This window comes from Seriola lalandi, unplaced genomic scaffold (assembly GCF_002814215.2).
Source record: "Seriola lalandi dorsalis isolate HSWRI2012SDOR001 ecotype SW California unplaced genomic scaffold, Sedor1 jcf7180002054168, whole genome shotgun sequence".
Lineage (NCBI taxonomy): Eukaryota > Metazoa > Chordata > Actinopteri > Carangiformes > Carangidae > Seriola > Seriola lalandi.
The window spans coordinates 3,800-23,602 of NW_019524721.1; the positions used below are offsets into that span (position 1 = coordinate 3,800).

The 19,803-nt window shown below is 36.8% G+C and overlaps 1 protein-coding gene across 3 annotated transcripts in view; it reads left to right on the top strand.

Moving 5' to 3' along the window:
• Positions 1-7,214: 7,214 nt before the first annotated feature.
• myripa (myosin VIIA and Rab interacting protein a) overlaps positions 7,215-19,803 on the top strand; it is a 29,255-nt gene continuing 16,666 nt past the window's right edge. For 2 of the 3 annotated variants that reach the window (XM_087173301.1, XM_087173303.1), the window contains exons 1-3: positions 7,216-7,634; positions 8,910-9,082; positions 17,030-17,251. In XM_087173301.1, coding sequence (XP_087029427.1) covers positions 8,973-9,082; positions 17,030-17,251 — 332 coding nt within the window. In that variant the 5' untranslated portion in view covers positions 7,216-7,634; positions 8,910-8,972. Of the gene's footprint in view, positions 7,635-8,909; positions 9,083-17,029; positions 17,252-19,803 lie in introns of all 3 variants that reach the window. The other variant, XM_087173302.1, reaches the window with a different exon arrangement.

A 19,803-nucleotide genomic window follows, 5' to 3' on the forward strand; every position in this document is an offset into this window, starting at 1 on the left:
TAATAAGGCATAGAAATGTCAAAAAATGTCATAGTATATAATAGATTGCGTAATATCAATAGATGCCTCGGGGCTCTGCCCCGAGGCATCTATTAATATTATTCTGTTTCGGGTTTATTATTCTTCCGCCAAATTTCGGCGCGTAACTTGTCCTGCAGCTTTGAGAAAACCCCGGTAATATATATTGCTTTTTTTTTTGTTTTGTTAAAAGAGTGAATGAAGTTGTGACGGTCTCCGCTGAGACAGAGAAGAGGAGAAGCTACTAGCCCTCTCTCGCTGTCACTTCTAGTCGCGTTGCTCTCCTCCCCAGTAATGTTAAATTTAGCACAGAAAAATACATAATAGTGGTAATTTAAATAGCGGTTCATGGGATTTATTAACCCTCAGGGGTCCCTCTGTCATTTTTTGGACATTTTCTTTACTTTTCTTTTTTGATTTGCTGATCATTTTGGCTGTGTTACAGCTCAAGGTATGGATTTCTGCAAGAAAGTGTCTTTTTTTACATATTTTAAAAATCTAATGTCAGTTACTGTTACAGGTCTATTATACACTGGTAACACATTTTGTACCCTCTGGGGTTCCTCGCGTCCAAAAAAGGACACACAAAGAAAATGCTATAAAATCATCATATATCAATATTTTTTTCTGCTTTTTTTGCATAAATATCTTAAACCACTTCAGTTCTGCTCAAACCTACCAAATGTTTATTAGTTTTCAGGATTTTAACCCTTTAAATGCCAGTTTGAAGACATGTTGCCTCTTGTTTTATTAAAAAAAACAAGACAGAATATGAGATATTTCCCACATAATACATGATGGAGGGATGTGACATTGTTTTATATCAGAGTCTTTTATATCAAGACATTTCTCAAAACCAGAATATGATCAGGGTGACTTTTGAACACTGGAAATAAATCATGTACTCATCCCGGCAGTAGCCCCTGTGGCACTCAAAATTTCCCTGGAATTTTCTAGTTATACTATGCTATTTTATGACACTTTTATGCCTTACTATACCATAACATTTTTTGACATTTTTAGGCCTTACAATACTATGACCTTTGTTCCCACTTTATGCCATATTATACTATGACGTGTTATGACACTTTTATGCCTTACTATACTATGACATTTTTTCATATTTTTATGCCATACTATAATGTGACATTTTTTGAGTTTTAGGCCTTACTATACTTTGACCTTTATTGAGAATTTATGCGATATTATACTATGATGTTTTATGACACTTTTATGCTTTACTATACTATGACATTTTTCATATTTTTACCCCATACTATACTATGACGTTTTTGATATTTTTAGGCTTTACTATTACTTTGACCTTTGTTGACACTTTATGCCATCTTATACTATGATGTTTTATGACACTTTTATGCTTTACTATACCATGAAATTTTTTCATTTTTATGCCATACTATACTTTGACATTTTTCGACATTGTTAGGCCTAATTAAACAATGACTTTTTTTGACATTTTTAGGCTCGACTAAACAGACATTTTGATGCCATACGCTTCTATGACATTTTTTGACACTTTTATGCGTTACAATACTATGACATTTTTTCATTTTTATGCCATACTGTACTATGACATTTTTTGAGAGTTTTAGGCCTTACTATACTTTGACCTTTATTGACAATTTATGCTATATTATACTATGACCTTTTATGACACTTTTATGCTATACTAAGAGGTTTATTGACATTTCTATGCCTTATTATACTATGCTATTTTATGACACTTTTATGCTTTACTATACCATGAAATTTTTTCATTTTTATGCCATACTATACTGTGACGTTTTTTGACATTTTTAGGCCTTACTATACTATGACCTTTGTTCCCACTTTATGCCATACTATACTATGAGGTGTTATGACACTTTTATGCCTTACCATACTATGACATTTTTTCATATTTTTATGCCATACTATAATATGACATTTTTCGACATTGTTAGGCCTAATTAAACAATGACTTTTTTTGACATTTTTAGGCTCTACTAAACTGACATTTTGATGCCATACGCTTCTATGACGTTTTTTGACACTTTTATGCCTTACGATACTATGACATTTTTTCATTTTTATGCCATACTATACTATGACGTTTTTTGACACTTTTATGCCTTACTATACTATGACATTTTTTCATATTTTTATGCCATACTATAATGTGACATTTTTCAACATTGTTAGGCCTAATCAAACAATGACTTTTTTTGACATTTTTAACATACTATGACGTTTTTTGCTTTACGAGACTATTACTATTTTATGCTTTATTATACTATGTTTTTATACCTTACTATACTATGAGTTTTTTTTGCCATTACTATACTGTGACTTTTTATGAATCAATATGCTATGACTTTTTTTATGACTTTTTATGCCTTTTGTTAGGTTTCCTGCAAGAGTTCAGGGGTTGAGAGGAGTAACAATAAATAAAGTGTACCAGGCAAACCAAAAAAGAAACTGAAAACCCGATTCAACTAAACAAATAAGGAATTTTATTCACAAAAGGAAAGAAACCACAACCAAAAACCAACAGCATAACAACAGGTAACCAAATACACAAAAACAACTAGATAGGATCACTATCCCTACTCGCTATATCTCTATGCAGCTATCTCCAAAACGACCTACACACACACAGACAGCTCCACAACTGCTGGATGTCAGTCTGGTGCTGGCAAAGCCTCCTTACTCCGCCTTTATAGTCCGGCTCCTGATTGGTAACAGGGATCAGTCGTTCCGAAACACCTGTAGGAGAAAAGGGGAGGGCAGAACAGCTCATACACACACATACAACACAACCCTAGGGCACATAACACCTTACTATACTATGACTTTTCATGCCTTACTACACTATTACTTTTTTATGCCTTACTATTCTATGGGTTTTTTTATGACCTACTACACTATTACTTTGCCCGACTATACAATGACATTTTATTGTCTTACTATACTATGACTTTTTATCCCATACTATACTATGATATTTTTATGACTTACTATACTATGACTTTTTATGCCTTATTATACTTTTACGTTTTTATGACTTACTATACTTTGATGTTTTTATGCCTTACTTTACAATGATTTATTTATGTGGTGGCACAGTGGTCCAGTGGTTAAAACCATCACCTCAAAGTGAGAAGGTTCTCTGTTTGAATGTCAGACCTGGGGAACTTCTGTTTGGAGTTTGTATGTTCTCTCAATGCCTGTGTGGGTTTTAATGACTTACTATATTATGACTTTTTATGCTTTACCATACAATTACTTTTTTATGCCTTACTATAGCGTGACATTTTCATCTTGTATGACATTTATGCCTTGAGTACAGCAAGCATAGTATGAGTATTATGTTTTTATGATGTTTTCAGGATTTACTATACTGTGGCACTTTTTTTATGACTTAGTGTACAATGACTTTTTATGCCTCACTATACAATGACTTTTTATGCCTTACCATTCTATGACTTTTTGTGCCTCACTATACTATGATGTTTTTATGCCTTAGTATACTATTACTTAGGACATATATATGACATATATGTCCTTATATTAAGAGTGCTGTTACCATCTGTGTCACCTATTGGAGGATATAACATTATGACATATATACATCCTCTGGATATATTTATATACAAGTTTATAACATATATGAAATACTCATAGGAAAATGCAACTCTATGAAAACAACACGCTTATTAAAATTCTATATTTGTATATAATTTTCTCAACAATTTCTCTTTGTTTTGGAGGGGTGGCAGAGTTGTTGTGTCCCTACCAATGTTGAGACCAAAGCTACGCCCTTGTGAAGGACTGACTGATTCCTAGATAGAGAGAATTGCAATAGTCCAGGTGAGAGGAGAGTGTGACCTGTAGTCTCCAAATCTTTAATGGACAGGAAGGATTTTAATTTTGTAAGTGATGTAAGATGTAAGAAGCCAGTGTTTATCAAATTTCAAACCAGAATCAACATTTCTTGTGTGGGACTTTGCATCCAGTGACAGTAGCCCATGGGCATTGACTGTAGTTGCAGAGTTGTCTACAGGGACGATTATGACCCCAGCCTTTTCTGGGTTAGCTGAAGGAAGCTTTTTGCCATCCAGAGTTTAGATCCTCAATGTTAAGTTAACACTGCTTGGATCATAAGATTTCAGTGGGAGGTATACAGTACGTGGGCGTCGTCAGTATAATAATGGTAGTAGATATTATATTTTCTGAAAATAGATAGGGAATACAAAGGTAAAATAAAATAGGGCCCAATATTGAGCCTTTTGGTACTCCACAGGAGATGGATGCAGAGGAAAGATGACACATTATTAGTTCTAACAGAGGATGATTTGTGAAATCTAGAAGATTTTGTAAGTTCTGGGTCTAAAGACAAAAGCAAATAATTTGTTCATAACAGAGCAGTAACTGTACCTGGTCAGTGATTTCAACACGTTAAAATGATGAAATCAACATAATTGCACAACATAAACACATCAAAACCTCCTCTTCCTCCTCTAGAGTTAGACCCTTGTTGTTTACCTCTTTCCATACTCTTTTATCTGTAGTCCACAGTTGCTCCCACCATCTACAATCTAATATTTTACACAGAAAACCATCTTCTTCTACAGTTTCACTGAACTTCTTTTAATTTCTTGTTAAGTTAATATTCAAGATTTACTGTTATTCTTGATGTTAATGATTGAAAAGGGTTTATTAACTGTAGAATGTCCCAAATATGTCCAAGATTTAACAAGTTTAATATTCTTTAAAAACTAATGTAAGGGGTCCTTATCAATTATGTATTTTTATGACATCCCTTCTTGTATTAAAAAAAAACAAATACTTGCTGAAATATTGTTTTATGACATAAAAGAAAACTTCACTATCAATTCCTGTTTCAGCCAGGCTGTATCTATCCATGATAGTTAGGTTTTTCTGTGGATGGCTTTTGAGCTTTCTGTCTCTAAATAGCAGCATAGTTAAATAGCATACCCTTTTCATGCATCTGCAGTGTTTGCATTTATTGAATAATATTTTAGGGCAAAGGAATTGTGGGTATTTCCCAACAACCACTGGTATTGTAAAAGAATGAGGCACACCGCTGAAATGAAGCAAGACCAGATTCACAAACACACATAGACTGACTATGTTTTGACATCCATTTCCAAGAAATTGGATTGTAATCTTTCTTACTCCATCTATCTTACTACACTGATAACATTTCTGAGAACTTACCAATTCTCTGTTCCTTAACTTGCAGTACATTGCACATGGATGGATTTCACAGCTGTCTTACATACAATGATTATATATTGCACATTGTAAAATTTTGTATATTGTTGTATTCAGTGAAATATAAGTGTAGAGACTTTGAGAAATAGCTTCCATACTTAAAAATATTATCAGACAGAAAACATCAAAATTATGTAATGTTATGTCTCTTTAATGCACAGTAGACCTATGGGCTTCTAGATAACGCCATTTATTGTCTTTTTTGATTGCAGTCTCCTCTCAGCTCCTGAATATGTGTTGTTTTTATTAGGCCTATGTTATCTGATTGTAACTGTAAAACTGTATGACTGACTGAATTATTCCAACAACAGTGGCACATGAGTGATGGCATGTCCTCATTTACCATGTGGCAGACACAGACATTGTGGCAACTGGAAATACATCATACAAGTAGGCACTTGATTACTCACTAAGAGTGCAAGTGTGGGTATTGGGACAGACCTTGTGTCAGAACAACACTTCCTGCAATGTACTCTGAATAAAGACAAAATAACTGAGTTGCTTATCAAAATAAAATTCACTTGAAAAAAAAGACACTTTGTGTTGGAAGCAACAAATGATGTGAGAGCATGCAATTACTATTGCACTCACCTGCTAAATCTCCTTTTATCATATGTATTTTTTCGGAAGATATTTTAAAATATTTTGTTTTCAAAAGTTTTTCCCTTTTATATCATTATGTTGTAATGTACCTACAATTTATTTGATATTAGTGACATTAAACCTTATGTAACTTGTTCTGGCAAAAATGTAATTAATTAGAGCCATAACAACATTACTCACAATAACAAATTTTACTACAAGCTCAGCAATAATTGTTGCATGCAGCATTTGAATAAATCATTACATCCAGTGGTGAAAAAAGAGATCATATCCTTTTAATGAGTAAAAGTACACCACAGTACACAATACAGCAACATAAATAAGGTCCATTACACTTAAAAGTCATGCATTAAAAGCTGCAGCTCAGTGAAGGTGAAGAAGGGTTAATCTAGCAAAAGCTAGTTTTAGTTTTAGAGAGTATGGTAAAATCCAGTGTGTGTTTCCAACTGATAAAACCTAATTTTATGAACACATCTTTATTGAGAAACACTGGCCATGTAACTTTGCTGTTAGGAGAGGCTGGGGAAGTGCTTGCACTTATTTGGGCCACTGCATGATCACTCTGGTGAGGGAATTATATGGTTTGATAACTTAAGATAAGTAAAATCCTTCATCCAGTTAAAGTAAATAGTTAAAAACAATCAAGATCTAAAAAGTATAAAAATGTGGATTAAAACCGGAAAAAAGTCAATTTTGAATGATTCTGGCAGACCACAATGTTGACGCATGCGCAAAGGGGATATGACGCCATTGACAGATGATCAAATGAAACCACCCTTAAAATCACGTATTTGGATAGGTTTGGATATTGCTGGAAACATTTAGGATAATGTAAGTACACAACTCAACAAAACATATCTCCTATTTCTTCTTATCCAGTCAGCCTTTTTTTTCTACCTCCTCTTTCTTCTCCTACCTCTTGCCCTCCTCCTTAAATAACGAAATAGTATGTGTCACAAGAGAACCTGTACCAAATTTTCATAAAAAATGATAAAGGAGAAGAAGGACTCTATTGTTAACATTGTAGCAAGTACTTCTCACTTAACTGCTTAAAAGGTCTGAATATTTCTTCCACCATTCTAGTTCTCCACCTGTCCACTAGTTGCCCTCAGCGAGTTTCCTGCCCTCATTCATTCGCTCTCCCCACACAGCTGCACACCTGCTCCTATTATCCCATCAGTCTCTAGCGGCTGTGAATCAAGACAGTGGTCTAAACGTAATCATTACACATGTAAGGCATACATGTGTCCAAGAAATTCAATACATCTTTTCGTTAGGAATCTCAAAGAAGATAAACCCTTTACACTCTTCTAATGATCTGAATCGGTGTTTATATGATATATAAACGTTTTTTCTTTAATTGAAACACTAGCTTTCATAACTTCCATGTCGCCTCCTTGGCTGTACCCAGCAGAGTGGGAGCAGACCAAGCCCAGCTTTATCCTGATTTCTCCCTGAAACCGGGACAGGCTGCGCTGATCAGACCTGCTTATGGTTACCACGTGCAGTTTAACTTCCCAACTTCGGCTACGGAGAAAAGGTTTTAAAAAAAGACCCCGTTAAACTTTGAGTATTGGTCGATTTTTTGGCATTGACTCACCAACAATTCACACGAGGTGTGAACGGATTTTATTCGTGTTTTTCCCACTGTGCAGCTGTGAAAGTAAACTGGTGGTCATTGCTACAAACACGGAGGACAACGGAGTCAGAAATCGGTGAGTTTTTCTACATTTGACTTTAAGTGACTCTTTAAGAAGAGAATATAAAGTAAAATGCCTAAAACATTTTTATATGAACATGATAGATTTATAAAGTTTGTTGTCAGAAGCCTGGATGAAAATTGTGACAATTCCAAGAATCATTTCTTATAACTTGTGTGATCACACCTGAGGAACAATTGTCTTTATTTCCTGTATTAATCCTATTTTTTGTAGACTTTGATATTTGTCTAACATCCCAGTGAAACAGCTTCCAAGATCCCATGCATGAAAAATATATCAATCATAATCGTAGTTGGTATTCAGATAAACACTACTGTTTGTACTGAAGCTCACATCCACATTGATTCACTGCACAACCCTGATTTGCTGTCATCTTGGCTTCAATCATTAAAAAAAAAAAGTTGTCTTCAACCTCCTGTTTGACAGAGAGACAGATATTCTCCTCAGGAATGCTAATGCAGAAATCCCAAATCCTGCTCGGTGTTAATACCCCTGATTTACTTGTGTAAGTGGCTTGTAGGACGTCAAAAAGAGTTTTCAGTGTTTATGGACACAATCCTTAACTATATAAGGTCAACTAGGAGGGTGTTTATGTGTGAGCGGTATGAAATAAAAGCTGCACTAACTAGAAGGGTTTGTCATGCAGTAGATGCTGGACAGCTTGGCTTACTTCTGACAATATTTCTCCATACCTTTTGTGGTCTGAAGCAGTGAAATGTTTTTGCCATGTTTACATTCCATGTCAAGAGATAGTTACAAATGCTATTAAATTATATCCTTGTAAGTTAATTTATGTATAATTTTATCACTCTCGTGTCTTTAAGGGCTTTACAGACCTAAAACAACATATCAGAAGCCCACCGTGTATGAGCTCATACAAGCACTATGTACTTATCACATACACCAGTGGTGGAGAACCTAATCCAATGCTTTACTTAACCAAAAGTACCAATACATTTTTATATAACTAATCATTCACAAGTAAAAGTCCTGCATTCCAAATCTTTCAGAATTAGAAATAGTAAATATTTCACAATCTATTGTATTTTATAAGCTTATTGTGTTTTTTTGAATGTTCTGATCTGAAAAATAGAAATTATTAATGTCAGATAAATGTCATGTAATGGAGTGAAAGAGAGATTTCCCTCTGAAATGTGGTGGAAATGAGCTAAAAAGTAGCTATACACTAACGTATAAGGAATTTAACTGCGTCCTTTGTGTCTTGTGTTGATTCATTCTTTTTGTAATCTTTAACTTTCTCTTTTTTAGATGAAAACAACAAGCTGATTGAATGGTCAGAGGGGTTGAGTGACAGCCAGAGGTTTGCCAGCAATGGGCCGGAAGTTGGACCTGTCGGGATTAACAGACAACGAGGCAGAGCATGTGCTGCAGGTGGTGCAGAGGGACATGAAGTTACGCAAGAAGGAGGAGGAACGTCTCAGGTGAGTTCAGACGGTCGTGAACATGTCACAGGTTTGAGCCCCCAAGCAGCCAGCAGATCAATCACTAAACTGATTAGTCAGAGTGATTTTCTTAGGTCATTATGTATTCATCCCCCACTGAAACTACTCCCTTCCTTATTCTGAGACACTCTCAGCCCCTTTAACACATTATACTAAAAGTGTATATTTACTACTTAGGGTCAGTTGTAGATGTCATAATAAGATCTTCTTCCGTACTTAATATCTCTTTAGCTGCTAAAAGCTCCACTATATTCACCAGCTGGTCGTTAACAGTGTCTGTCTGCTGTTTGGTACTAGGCAGGTAGTGTACAGTTGGTTTTTCTCTCAAAAACAACTGCCTGCTGTGGTTGATAACAATGCTATAAGAGCAGTGAGAGTGAACCAAAACAGTAAAGTTTGGGACTGGACAGAGAAACAATGAGCTGAAACTCATTACAAAGCCCCTTAAAGCCGAAGGAAGCTGTAGATTTAGGTGATAATTCTCTGTATGTAGGTTCATCACTACGAGTGACCCCTTTCACATTATCACATTGATTAATCAGTAGCTACTTTAATTTTCATCAGTTCATCCTTTACCACAGGCAGTTTTAGACCATCTGTAACAGAAAAACAAAATGAAATAGAAGCTTTACAATGCAATATGTTGTGTAAGCAGTATGCATCTACAGCATTCTTACTATTCCCATTTTCTAGGACTTTGTTAGCATTCAATGCATTTTTAGTCCTCAAAGGAGATTTCCCGTCCTGTCTCTCTGCTCTGAAGTCTCTCCTTAAAAATACCGGACAGGAAGTGACAGCCCTTTCCTGTTGTACTCAGACTAGCTTCCTCAAAACTTCTATCAAGCCTCAGTGCCCAAACACAATATGTGAGAATGGAGACAGAAGGATATGCTAATTGGGTGGATTTGAACTGGAGTCTCTGGTCTCTGGTGTATATCGACCTGAGTCTGTGCAGAGAGTGAGTGAGGTGCATAATAGTCGGATATGATTTTGATTAAGAATAAACAGTTATGTCATTTCCCCATCACATTCTTACTTGCACCTCGTGCTAACCCTAACCCTCACACAATAGTAATCCTCTGCTTACGTTACCAAATGCTTTCAGTGATCAGGGAACCCAGTCAGATAAGAAATTGGTTTTTAAGGAGCACATATGCAAGATAAATTTAATGACTGTAATTTCCCTCAGATTTACATCTGTCTTAATATGGAAATCTGCTCCAGCCCCACCTTTTTGTATTTTGACCTTAGTGACAATCTGCTTGGACCTTTTTCATCCCTAGAGTCATTTCTTATGATGACAGATGTTTGAACAGTTCTGATATAAACATAATAGTGGTGGAAATATAAGCAGTGTGGTCAATGCTTTGGTTAAATGCAAGTACTGGAAGATGTGATATTTTGGCAGAACTGATATGTTCATTATTAACATATTGTCATCATGTTAAAAGAAGACGTCATCTGTCACAGTTATGTTTCTCACAAAATATATTTGCTGTTGCAGTGTAGTTGTATAGAAACGTAATACTCACATGGCACAGCATTCAAAACACCTGTAAGTAAAATAAGAGAGAATAATAAACTTGTTAAGCAAATCAATAAAATAATGAGCATTCATTATAAAATTAGAACATATTTTAAGGGCCTCAAAGATTTCCAACCTTCTAAGTTGTTCTAGTTCTAGTGTTCTTCAGTGTTTTTTAAGAGCGAGTGAGCGCAAAAAACCATCAACGTTTCCAAACTGGGGAAGTCTTTTTTTTTTTTTATCTGTGTTGTTAAGGTTACAATCAAGGACACTTTCAGTTTAGAGAATAATGACAATCTGACACGTGTATTTAATCTCATAATGAAGTTATTTAAAAATGCTGTTAGTGGATTGTATTTGAGTATTTAAGTTGATCATTTGCCAGTTCACTCAAATATGCTACTTTGTTTTGATAGCCAAGTACCAAAAGTAAGGAGAACCGATATCATAGCATTTTCATAGTGCTGTTTGTGTTTAGTCCTCAGGTCTTAAACTGTGACCAAGATCCATAGTAATCAGGACATTTTACAGCTGAAAAATCAATTTATCATTGCCTCTAGTGGACAAACAATGTAATGGAGACGCTGTCTGAACTCCCTCACACTTGGTTTGGCATTTCTACAATTAATTAGAGGACAGGAAATCAGCCGAGCCAATTTCATGGTCATTTTGGAGTATTTAGTTTGCGGTGCTGCTGAACGTTATGGCATTATACTGACATGTGTTTCTGTTATTTAGTCTACCCTCATTGATATAAACGGGGTGGACAAAATAATAGTAAACTACAGCCTCTAAAATGTCCATACAGCTGAATGAACACCTCTGTAAAACAGTTTCAACAAAAACCGAACATTATAACGTTCATGAAGGAGGATTTATGGCAGGACTGTTGTGTTAGACTGTATTAGCTTTAGTTAGGTGTACCTAATAAACTGAGTGTATATATACTCTGGTTTGACACTTGATCAGCTGGAAAGTCATAAAATCCTGTAGCCTGCACAACTCCACTGGGAACACAAACAAAAAAAACAGAAAGCACTAAAGTATAACAATACTTTATCCTGGTGTAGTATCTAATTTTATGTCCTTGTGTTGTGACCAGTGTGTAATTACATGATGGTGGGTTGTATCTTGATGTAAAGCCTGTAAAACACAGAAAAGCATGTTTTATAAAAAAAAAAAAAACCTATCAACTGACACCACTGAAACTACGACTTAACTTTTTTCTACCTGAATGATATTTGCAGCTGGAGAGTTTTTTGTAAAATCTTCATGTGACATGACTCAAAGCGATTAAGTAGAGAGCTCTCTACTTTCTCTTAGAAGTGCTCATCAAGTATGTTTAGACGTGTTCTGACATTTCTGTGTTGCTTCATACCAGTTTCTCTGTTCATGAAGAGACCAAGAAGATGATCTCTTACCACAAGGATCTAAAAACCAAGCTGCGAAATGATGTCCAACACATTCATATCACATCTCCTCTTTAGCAGAAGTACATTGACAGATAAGATCATGTACCGTTTTCTGATATCACATCTATAAGGCAAATCCCTCATGTCATGCAGGTTGTGCACTTTTCTGCTTCCTCAGTCTAGTCGTTAAGTGGGCTCCAACTTCATGCAACCTGCTTCTCAATTTCTGCACTGCCACCCCTTGAGATGAAACTCGGCAGCCTCCCTGAATGTGAAACAGCAGTGAGTGATAGACAGGGGAGTATATATATATATATATATATATATATATATATATATATATGGGAAAGCAATCACCTTCTATACGTGACATTTTGAAACATGCGTGCATCACCGCTCATGACCTCATGCGGGTGTCTGTGACAGATGACTGAAGTATCACACAAAACCGAACTGATATTGTGAAAGACAAAGTCTGCCCTGGCCTTGTTCTCTAGATTGTTTCAACACAGTAACTACTTCAGATAACAATCAGTACAAAGAAAAAGGAAGGAAGAGCACAGGATGAGATAAGCGAGATTCACTTTCCAACAGTGGGAGTGTTAAACAGTGTAAAGGCTTTGAAATGCTGCAGTAAACATTACATCTAAAGATTTTATGTGCGTTATTTTAACAACCATGTGCGTACACATATATTATAGTGTGTATTTACAGTTTCAAGTAAATCTGCGTAATCCTGTGTAAACTGTGAGATTACTTGAAGAATGAACACTGATTAGTTTTAATAATCTCTGAAATTAGACAAAGTTTAGTAGTTACATGTAAATGAATGTAAATACATGTACTTAGATTTTGCTTTCACACAATCTTGTATCCACTTTCTGATTAAGCAGCCATGAGACACGCATAGTTGTCAGTTTATTAGGTACACCCAGTCTAAAACATCAGTCCTGTAGAAAAATCCTCCTTCATGAAGGTTTTGATGTTGAGTTTCTGTTGTAAAGATGGGTATAGTAGTTTGTGGTGCTGTTGTCCTGCCTTACATTATACAGAGAGGTGTTTTTAATATTTTACTCATCCTGTCGATGTCAATGAGAGCCACCTGAATTTTAGAACGGTGTGTATATTTAAGAGACATTAGAATATGTTGCTAGTCTTTATCATGATCAGAAATACTTTGTCAAACATAAAGCTTTGACATGTCTCACACACAACAGTAAAAAAGTTGCTTTTTCTCAGATTTGATTTGTCTGTTTTTATGGCTTTAATCGTATTTTGTTTTCTCATCTCCCTCTTCGAGTGTCCTGTTTCCATGGTTTTATGATTTATGTGACTTGTTTCTGTAACACTGCAGCTGTTTGCTGTCTGGATAAATTAAATACAATTTAACAGCACCACAAAGTACAAAATCACTACCTCTCTAAAACAGTGTGACAAAAACTCAACTCAACTTTATAATCTCGTATCTCAACATCAGAACTGTTGTATTACACTGCATTAGATTTAGCTGGGTGTACCAAATAAACTGGTACCTGAGTGCGTAAGCTTTGTAGTATCCCCGTAAAAAAGAGTTAGGTTGAACAAATAGCTACTGGATTTAGCACTACTCTGGCTGTGTTGTATCAATTTGTAAAATAATGAAATCTAATGTAAAAATAAAAGGCTGTGATATTGATATGGTGCAAATGTGCGACAGTGTTTATCTTGTTAAGTCTTCCAACTGAATAACGATTTCGCAGGAACAAGCTGCAGGAATCAGTTCACTGTCACTGCACCTTATGATTCGGGGATTTGGAGGCACGTGTTTCTCGCTCACACACAGCATACACACCAAACACACATACACAGAGCACACAGGTCTTGGCATTCTGCACCTCCAGAATTCACACACTTCCAAACACACATGCAGAGTGTTGCAGCAAAGCGACGGCACCAGTGCAGTTTAAAAAAAAAAAAAAAAAATCCTGGTTTGATGCTTTTGCTCTGTCTAGAAATCTGTATACCACAATACAATCTGACAGTGCCACAAACTACAAAATCAGTTCCACGCGGACACAATATAGTGTATATAGATACAAATATGTCTTTAACAATCTTTAGGAGAGTGTGCACAAATATTTCTTACAAATGCTTTTACAAAGGATCAAAACTTGAATCAAAAATAAAATAAAATGGAGGACACAGGGCACAAATGAACTTCTACCACAAGTTACCATCAACGTAAAATTGCTGCCATTATAAACCTAACTTACTCGACCCTATGATCTTTTTCTAACACTGAAACAAAGCTCTCAATTTGTCTCAATCAACTCTTTTAGTTAAACTAACCAATAGCTAACAAAGCAGTCGGTGGTAGACCATTCTCATGCAGCCTCAGCTAGTATATTTCACATTACCCATAAAAAACAACATGGCTGTCGTCAAAGAAGAGAATACATATCCTCATTCACATCCTTAAACACTAGAAAATTGGTAGACGCCACATCAGCTTATCACCAAGAAACAGATTTTTTGTGTGGATTATTGCAGCTGACGCAGCTCAAGTTCTGTCTGTCCTCTTTTCATGCCTGAAGCTAGAAAGCTCCTTTAGACGAGCATGTGTGGGAACAGAGCTGCACCACAGATAATGTGCAGTGTGAGCTGCTGCACATGTATCGTATGTTTCATGTGTAATCATAGGTATTTAAATGAGAAATATTAATGTTGTTGCTGTTGTTTGTGTGGTTATTTCTGCAGTGTCCTGCAGAGTCAGTGGTGTGTTTATACATGTTTTTGCATTTTTCTCCATGGGATAGTGTTTTGTGCATGTATATTTCTGCATGTTACTTCACTATCTTGGACCTTGCTGTGACTCTGCATGAGTGTGTGCGTGTGTGTGTGTGTGGTCTGGTCTGTCTCAGGGTTATTTATACTGTCCATCGAGCCTGAGTAATGGAGTGTGCTGCTGTAGTGAGAGGATGGCCGTCTCTCTGTCAGACAGGCGTGTGAGGGACACTGTTAAATTTTTATAGTTTGGGAGTTACAGAAAATGTGACCGAAAGGTTAGTGTTGTACAAATTCCCGGGGTTAATGTTCAAGAAATGTGGCTTAGTGTGTGGAGCTGAAATGATTAGTGGAACAATTTTAGTAATCAATGAGTTGTTGAAATGCCTCAATTTAACAGGAAGCTTCAGCTTCTCAAATGCTGAATTCTTTAACTGAAGTGAATGAAATATCAGTGGACTTTTTTTTTAGACTTTTTCTTAGATTTGAAGGTGTCAACATGGACTTTAGGAAATTGTGAGGGGCATTTATAAACAGAACAATTAATTGATTAATAGTTTTGTGATTATCAGATGCATATTATAACTGCTTTGTGTCTTTTTCTGTCTTTCTATTGCTTTTGTTCACTTTTCTTCCCATGTACATTTCTCTCTGTGTCTGTTGAGCTGCTTTTTCCATGAACGACAAACAGTTCACACCAGTTCACTTTAAATCAGCCATTTCAGGAAGTGGATTTCCCCCAGTGGTCAAAAACTGGAACTCATTTGCCCAATATTATAGATACGATCTATATAAAAGCTTTACATTTTGAATTTGAGTTATTTACAACTGAAATGAAGCCAACTTAGATACCCCCAGTGTGTATTTTTCTTGCTCCTGTCCTCATGTTGTAAGACTACATCAGTCTACAGCAGCAATCACCTATAAATGATTCAGTCATAGCTGATGGTTCTGCAGCCTTAATGTGAAAATAATGGATTTTTTTGACACATACTTAAACCAGTTCCCATTTGTCCTTTGCGCTACCTCCGTCTGTCATGTTTTCCTACTGTAATTTGTTATTCCTTTGTTTTTTAGGCCCTGCCTGACATGTCTGCATCTGTTTTAAAATGTAGTGAGTGTAACTGCAACTGTATGTAGATGTGGATCGGTGCTTTTCAGTAGAATTTCTTTGCATACAAACTCGACGTGTGTGCAGATATGAATTAATTCAAATCTTTGACGGGTGCATTTAAGCTGTGAGTGCATGAGATCTGCTACTCCTCTTCTCTGAAGTTTTAGTGTTGTGTTGGTTTTACTGCTCACAACTTTACGGTTTTGGTTCACTCTCACTGCTCTCATAGTGTTATTTTTAGGTTGCAGATGGAAATTTGTTTTCAGTTGAAAAAGGCTGTAAAAGCACACTGTATGCTAAAGTTAGCAACTAGCTTCTGAACATAGTGGAGCATTTAGCAGCTAAAGGAGACGGGTATATCTTTCAGGAGTTGGTGGAAGGGAAAACAAAGCTAAAAAGAGTGAATATTGGACAGAAACACGACTCAAAATTTGTGATAAAGTTGCTCTGTCACTGTTGGATGTGTAAATAGGCAAGTGTTTGCTAACAAGTTCACCATAACAACAACTAAAATGTGATGATATGTGAGTGTTGTGTTCTCAGCTTGTTTCTGCCGTCCCCACATGGCTTAAAAACCATTCATTGCAGGTTTAAAGTGAATAAAACATCTGCAGTTCCATAACAATGAGGCAAACTGACGAATATCATGCTATATGATAGAAATCTCCAGAACTGCTACTAAATAGACCTTATGGTGAGGCTGTTTATCAAGCAATAATAGATGTTTATGATACTTAAGCTTCAGGAGCCAGACAGGCAGAAAAGCTGCTGCTGATGTCGAGTCGATGTTACATCAGGCATTTATGAATGATTGTTCCTCTTTTGATAACCCGTTTCACCCCCCCGTGGTAAAACCACTTTAATTTCTGATCCATCTTCATTAAAAGGAAGCAGAGGATTTATGTGACTGTTTGTGTGTTTATGTGCACGCCATGTCCTCGTTGTGATGATCATCCTATTTGACATAGTAAACCCACGACTGTTGATTTATCCGTGTCTTCCCATACTTAAATATTCTCTATTTTACAGATTCTTTCTGGTTTCACTATCTTTGTCCCTCTAACCATCCCTTCTCCCTCCCTCTCTTCCCTCCCTCCCTCTATTCCCTACAGTGAACTGAAGCAGGAGCTGGATGAGGAGGGCAGTCGCTGCCTCCTGCTGTCACGGCAGAGTTGTTTCAACCAGCGCTGCTGTATTCGTTGCTGCTTGCCCTTCACCTTCCTGCTCAACCCCAGGCGCCAGTGCCAGGACTGCTGCTACAACGTCTGCAAGGCATGCCGGGTCTACAGCAAGCGGGACAAAGCCTGGCTCTGCTCCGTCTGCCAGAAGAGCAGGTAAGGTTGCTGGTGGTAATAGTGGTGGTAGTGCGGTGATTGTGTGTGTGTGTGTGTGTGTGTGTGTGTGTGTGTGTGTGTGTGTGTGTGTGTGTGTGTGTGCGTGCGCGCACGTGCGTGCACGCCAAATACAGGGAGGCTAAGTTAAGGATGAGAGTCTGATAGTGACGCCAAAGGTTATTAAGGTCTTACTCTGCTGGGGGAGAGATGGATTTAGCACTTAATTCGCAAAAACAGTCACCAAGATACTGTGTGGGATAAAGTCTACCACTGGCTAGAATATTTATATTCATCCTGACAACAAGACAGAAAGGAAGCATGTCACTTGGTTATGGTGGTTAAAAAAAAAAAAAAGTACTTCTTCATTTCTTTGATAAAGACTTTAGTTTCACAGATGGACTGTGCCTTTCATGTGCAGGAGAAAACATTTTCCAGCAGAGGGGTGACATGTTTGTTTGTGAATTAAGAATATTTTTTGTTTTCATTTCAAAACCTTTATGAGTATTTGCAAATATGTGATGAAGTTTAGGTTTTCTACTAAAATCAACAATATGTGTGAAATCTGATAAATTACCTCAAGTGATATCACTTGAGTCAGCATTAGTTGGGGCTGAAGACCACAAGTTAAAAAAAAAAGACAAAAAAAAAAACCTTCGGGTGTTAGTTTAGAAAGAATTGAGTTTACCAGACTTCGATAGCAGCTGAAGGCTACATTACCCACCACTAGCATAATACACCTGAATCTCCAACAAAACTGTCAGCGGTCGAGTTGCATTGTGGGTACATCTGAAAAAGCTGTAGGAGTGCAATGCTAAATCAGTGGATTTTAACCACACTGTACTCAACATACACGGATATTAACTTGCAGAGAGAGAATTTTGGCATTAGATGTTGTTGTTGAGCGTAATCTGGGGTTTTGCAGAGACATTTAAGCATTCAGCATTCTTGTCTGATGATGGGATTGAGGAAATCCATGCAGACATGAGGAGAACATACAAAATCCACACAGGAAGGAGCCTACAAGTATCATCATAGAAAATGTTACTTCTGAAGTAAATTCTATAAAAGGTTTACTTTCATCTTAACAATCATCTTAATGATGGAGACACCACACTGTAGACTGCAGGACTTATCTTAAGATGGGTGACACTTGAAAACTTCCTGTGTCACCTTCAGTGCCTGTCAACACACCTACTGTACACACTCTCACTCTCACTTAGCTCCCGTCACATGGAAACTCACTGACACAGTGAACAGATGGCAACTCATTAAACTTGCTGACATTAATATCTCTGCAGTATCCTACAGCTGTCACTCTTAAACATTCAATTAAATCCTAGTTCATTTTAATCTCAAATAGGAAACATGAAGATGAGAGGATAAATCCTAATTATACATAAACTGGATCTACATCAAAATCCACTCTGACAGTGTACTGTACCTTTTCACTTAATAATAAATGGCAATGTATTGTATGCACCAAACAAGGCTCAAAAGATCTGTAGTGACTCAAAGATATAACATGCAACAAAATGCAATTTACAATGGTGTAGCATGAAATTAAATTACATTTTAAAACGGGTTTTCTCTGATGTACAATTTTGATTTAAAGGCGCGAAATGTTTTTTTTTTTGCTCGGAGCAGGTGGTGGTGATAATGGCCGCTTACCAAGAGCTTCAGCTATCACTGCATTCACAACACAAGAGGTCTGGATGGGACAGGCTGTGGCTAGCTGGTTAGCATGCTAACTTCAGTAGAAGAAAGGAATTGATAGAAGAGGAAGCAAAACAACAGAGTTGCTTGACTGCTGGAGACGGGTTTTGGCTTGTAAAGGAAAGAAGTTTGATGCTGATACAGCTGTTACCACCGTTTTGTTTTTAGTATAATGAGACAATCCCAGTGAAAATTGGTGCAGTTTATTTGTTGTTTTCAGCTTATTCATCTGTTGGTGATGTGTATCGCTGTCTGACATAGTGTCTGTTATGATACTGTCACCTGTAGTATCATAATAAGGGACCACAATTTAAGATAAACACAAGAAGCTTGTGCTACAGAAAATGGACCAGACTCAGTGAATAGCTCCCTAGGCTTAACATGTCCTATGATAACTATTAATTTAGCTATACAGACTAATGAGCAGTGATAACTAACATGTCTTTGGGGTCATCAGGTTGGAACCTCCTTTCACCAGTGTTTCGTCTAGTTGGTCCCACGACACCTCCAGGAGGCTAGACAGTGATCACTGGCGTCCCAGAGTCACTCCCCTAATGCCAGCCATCACTGCTCCTCACACCACGACTATTTTCCACAAACAACACCATCATCAACTCTGACAAAACACACTAGCAGATTAAGCAGATTCAGCAAACAAACTCCCCTAAACAGTTGGAGAAAGTGGCGGCCATTTTGAATGAGGGAGGAAGAGTCAAGGAGAGATGCCTTTTGAGCTAAACTCTCCCCCGCCGGGTTAGGCTGTTCTCTACTCCCCCACTCTCCAAGACATCAAACAAACAAACAATCAAACTCACCTAAACAGCCAAAGACACACTACA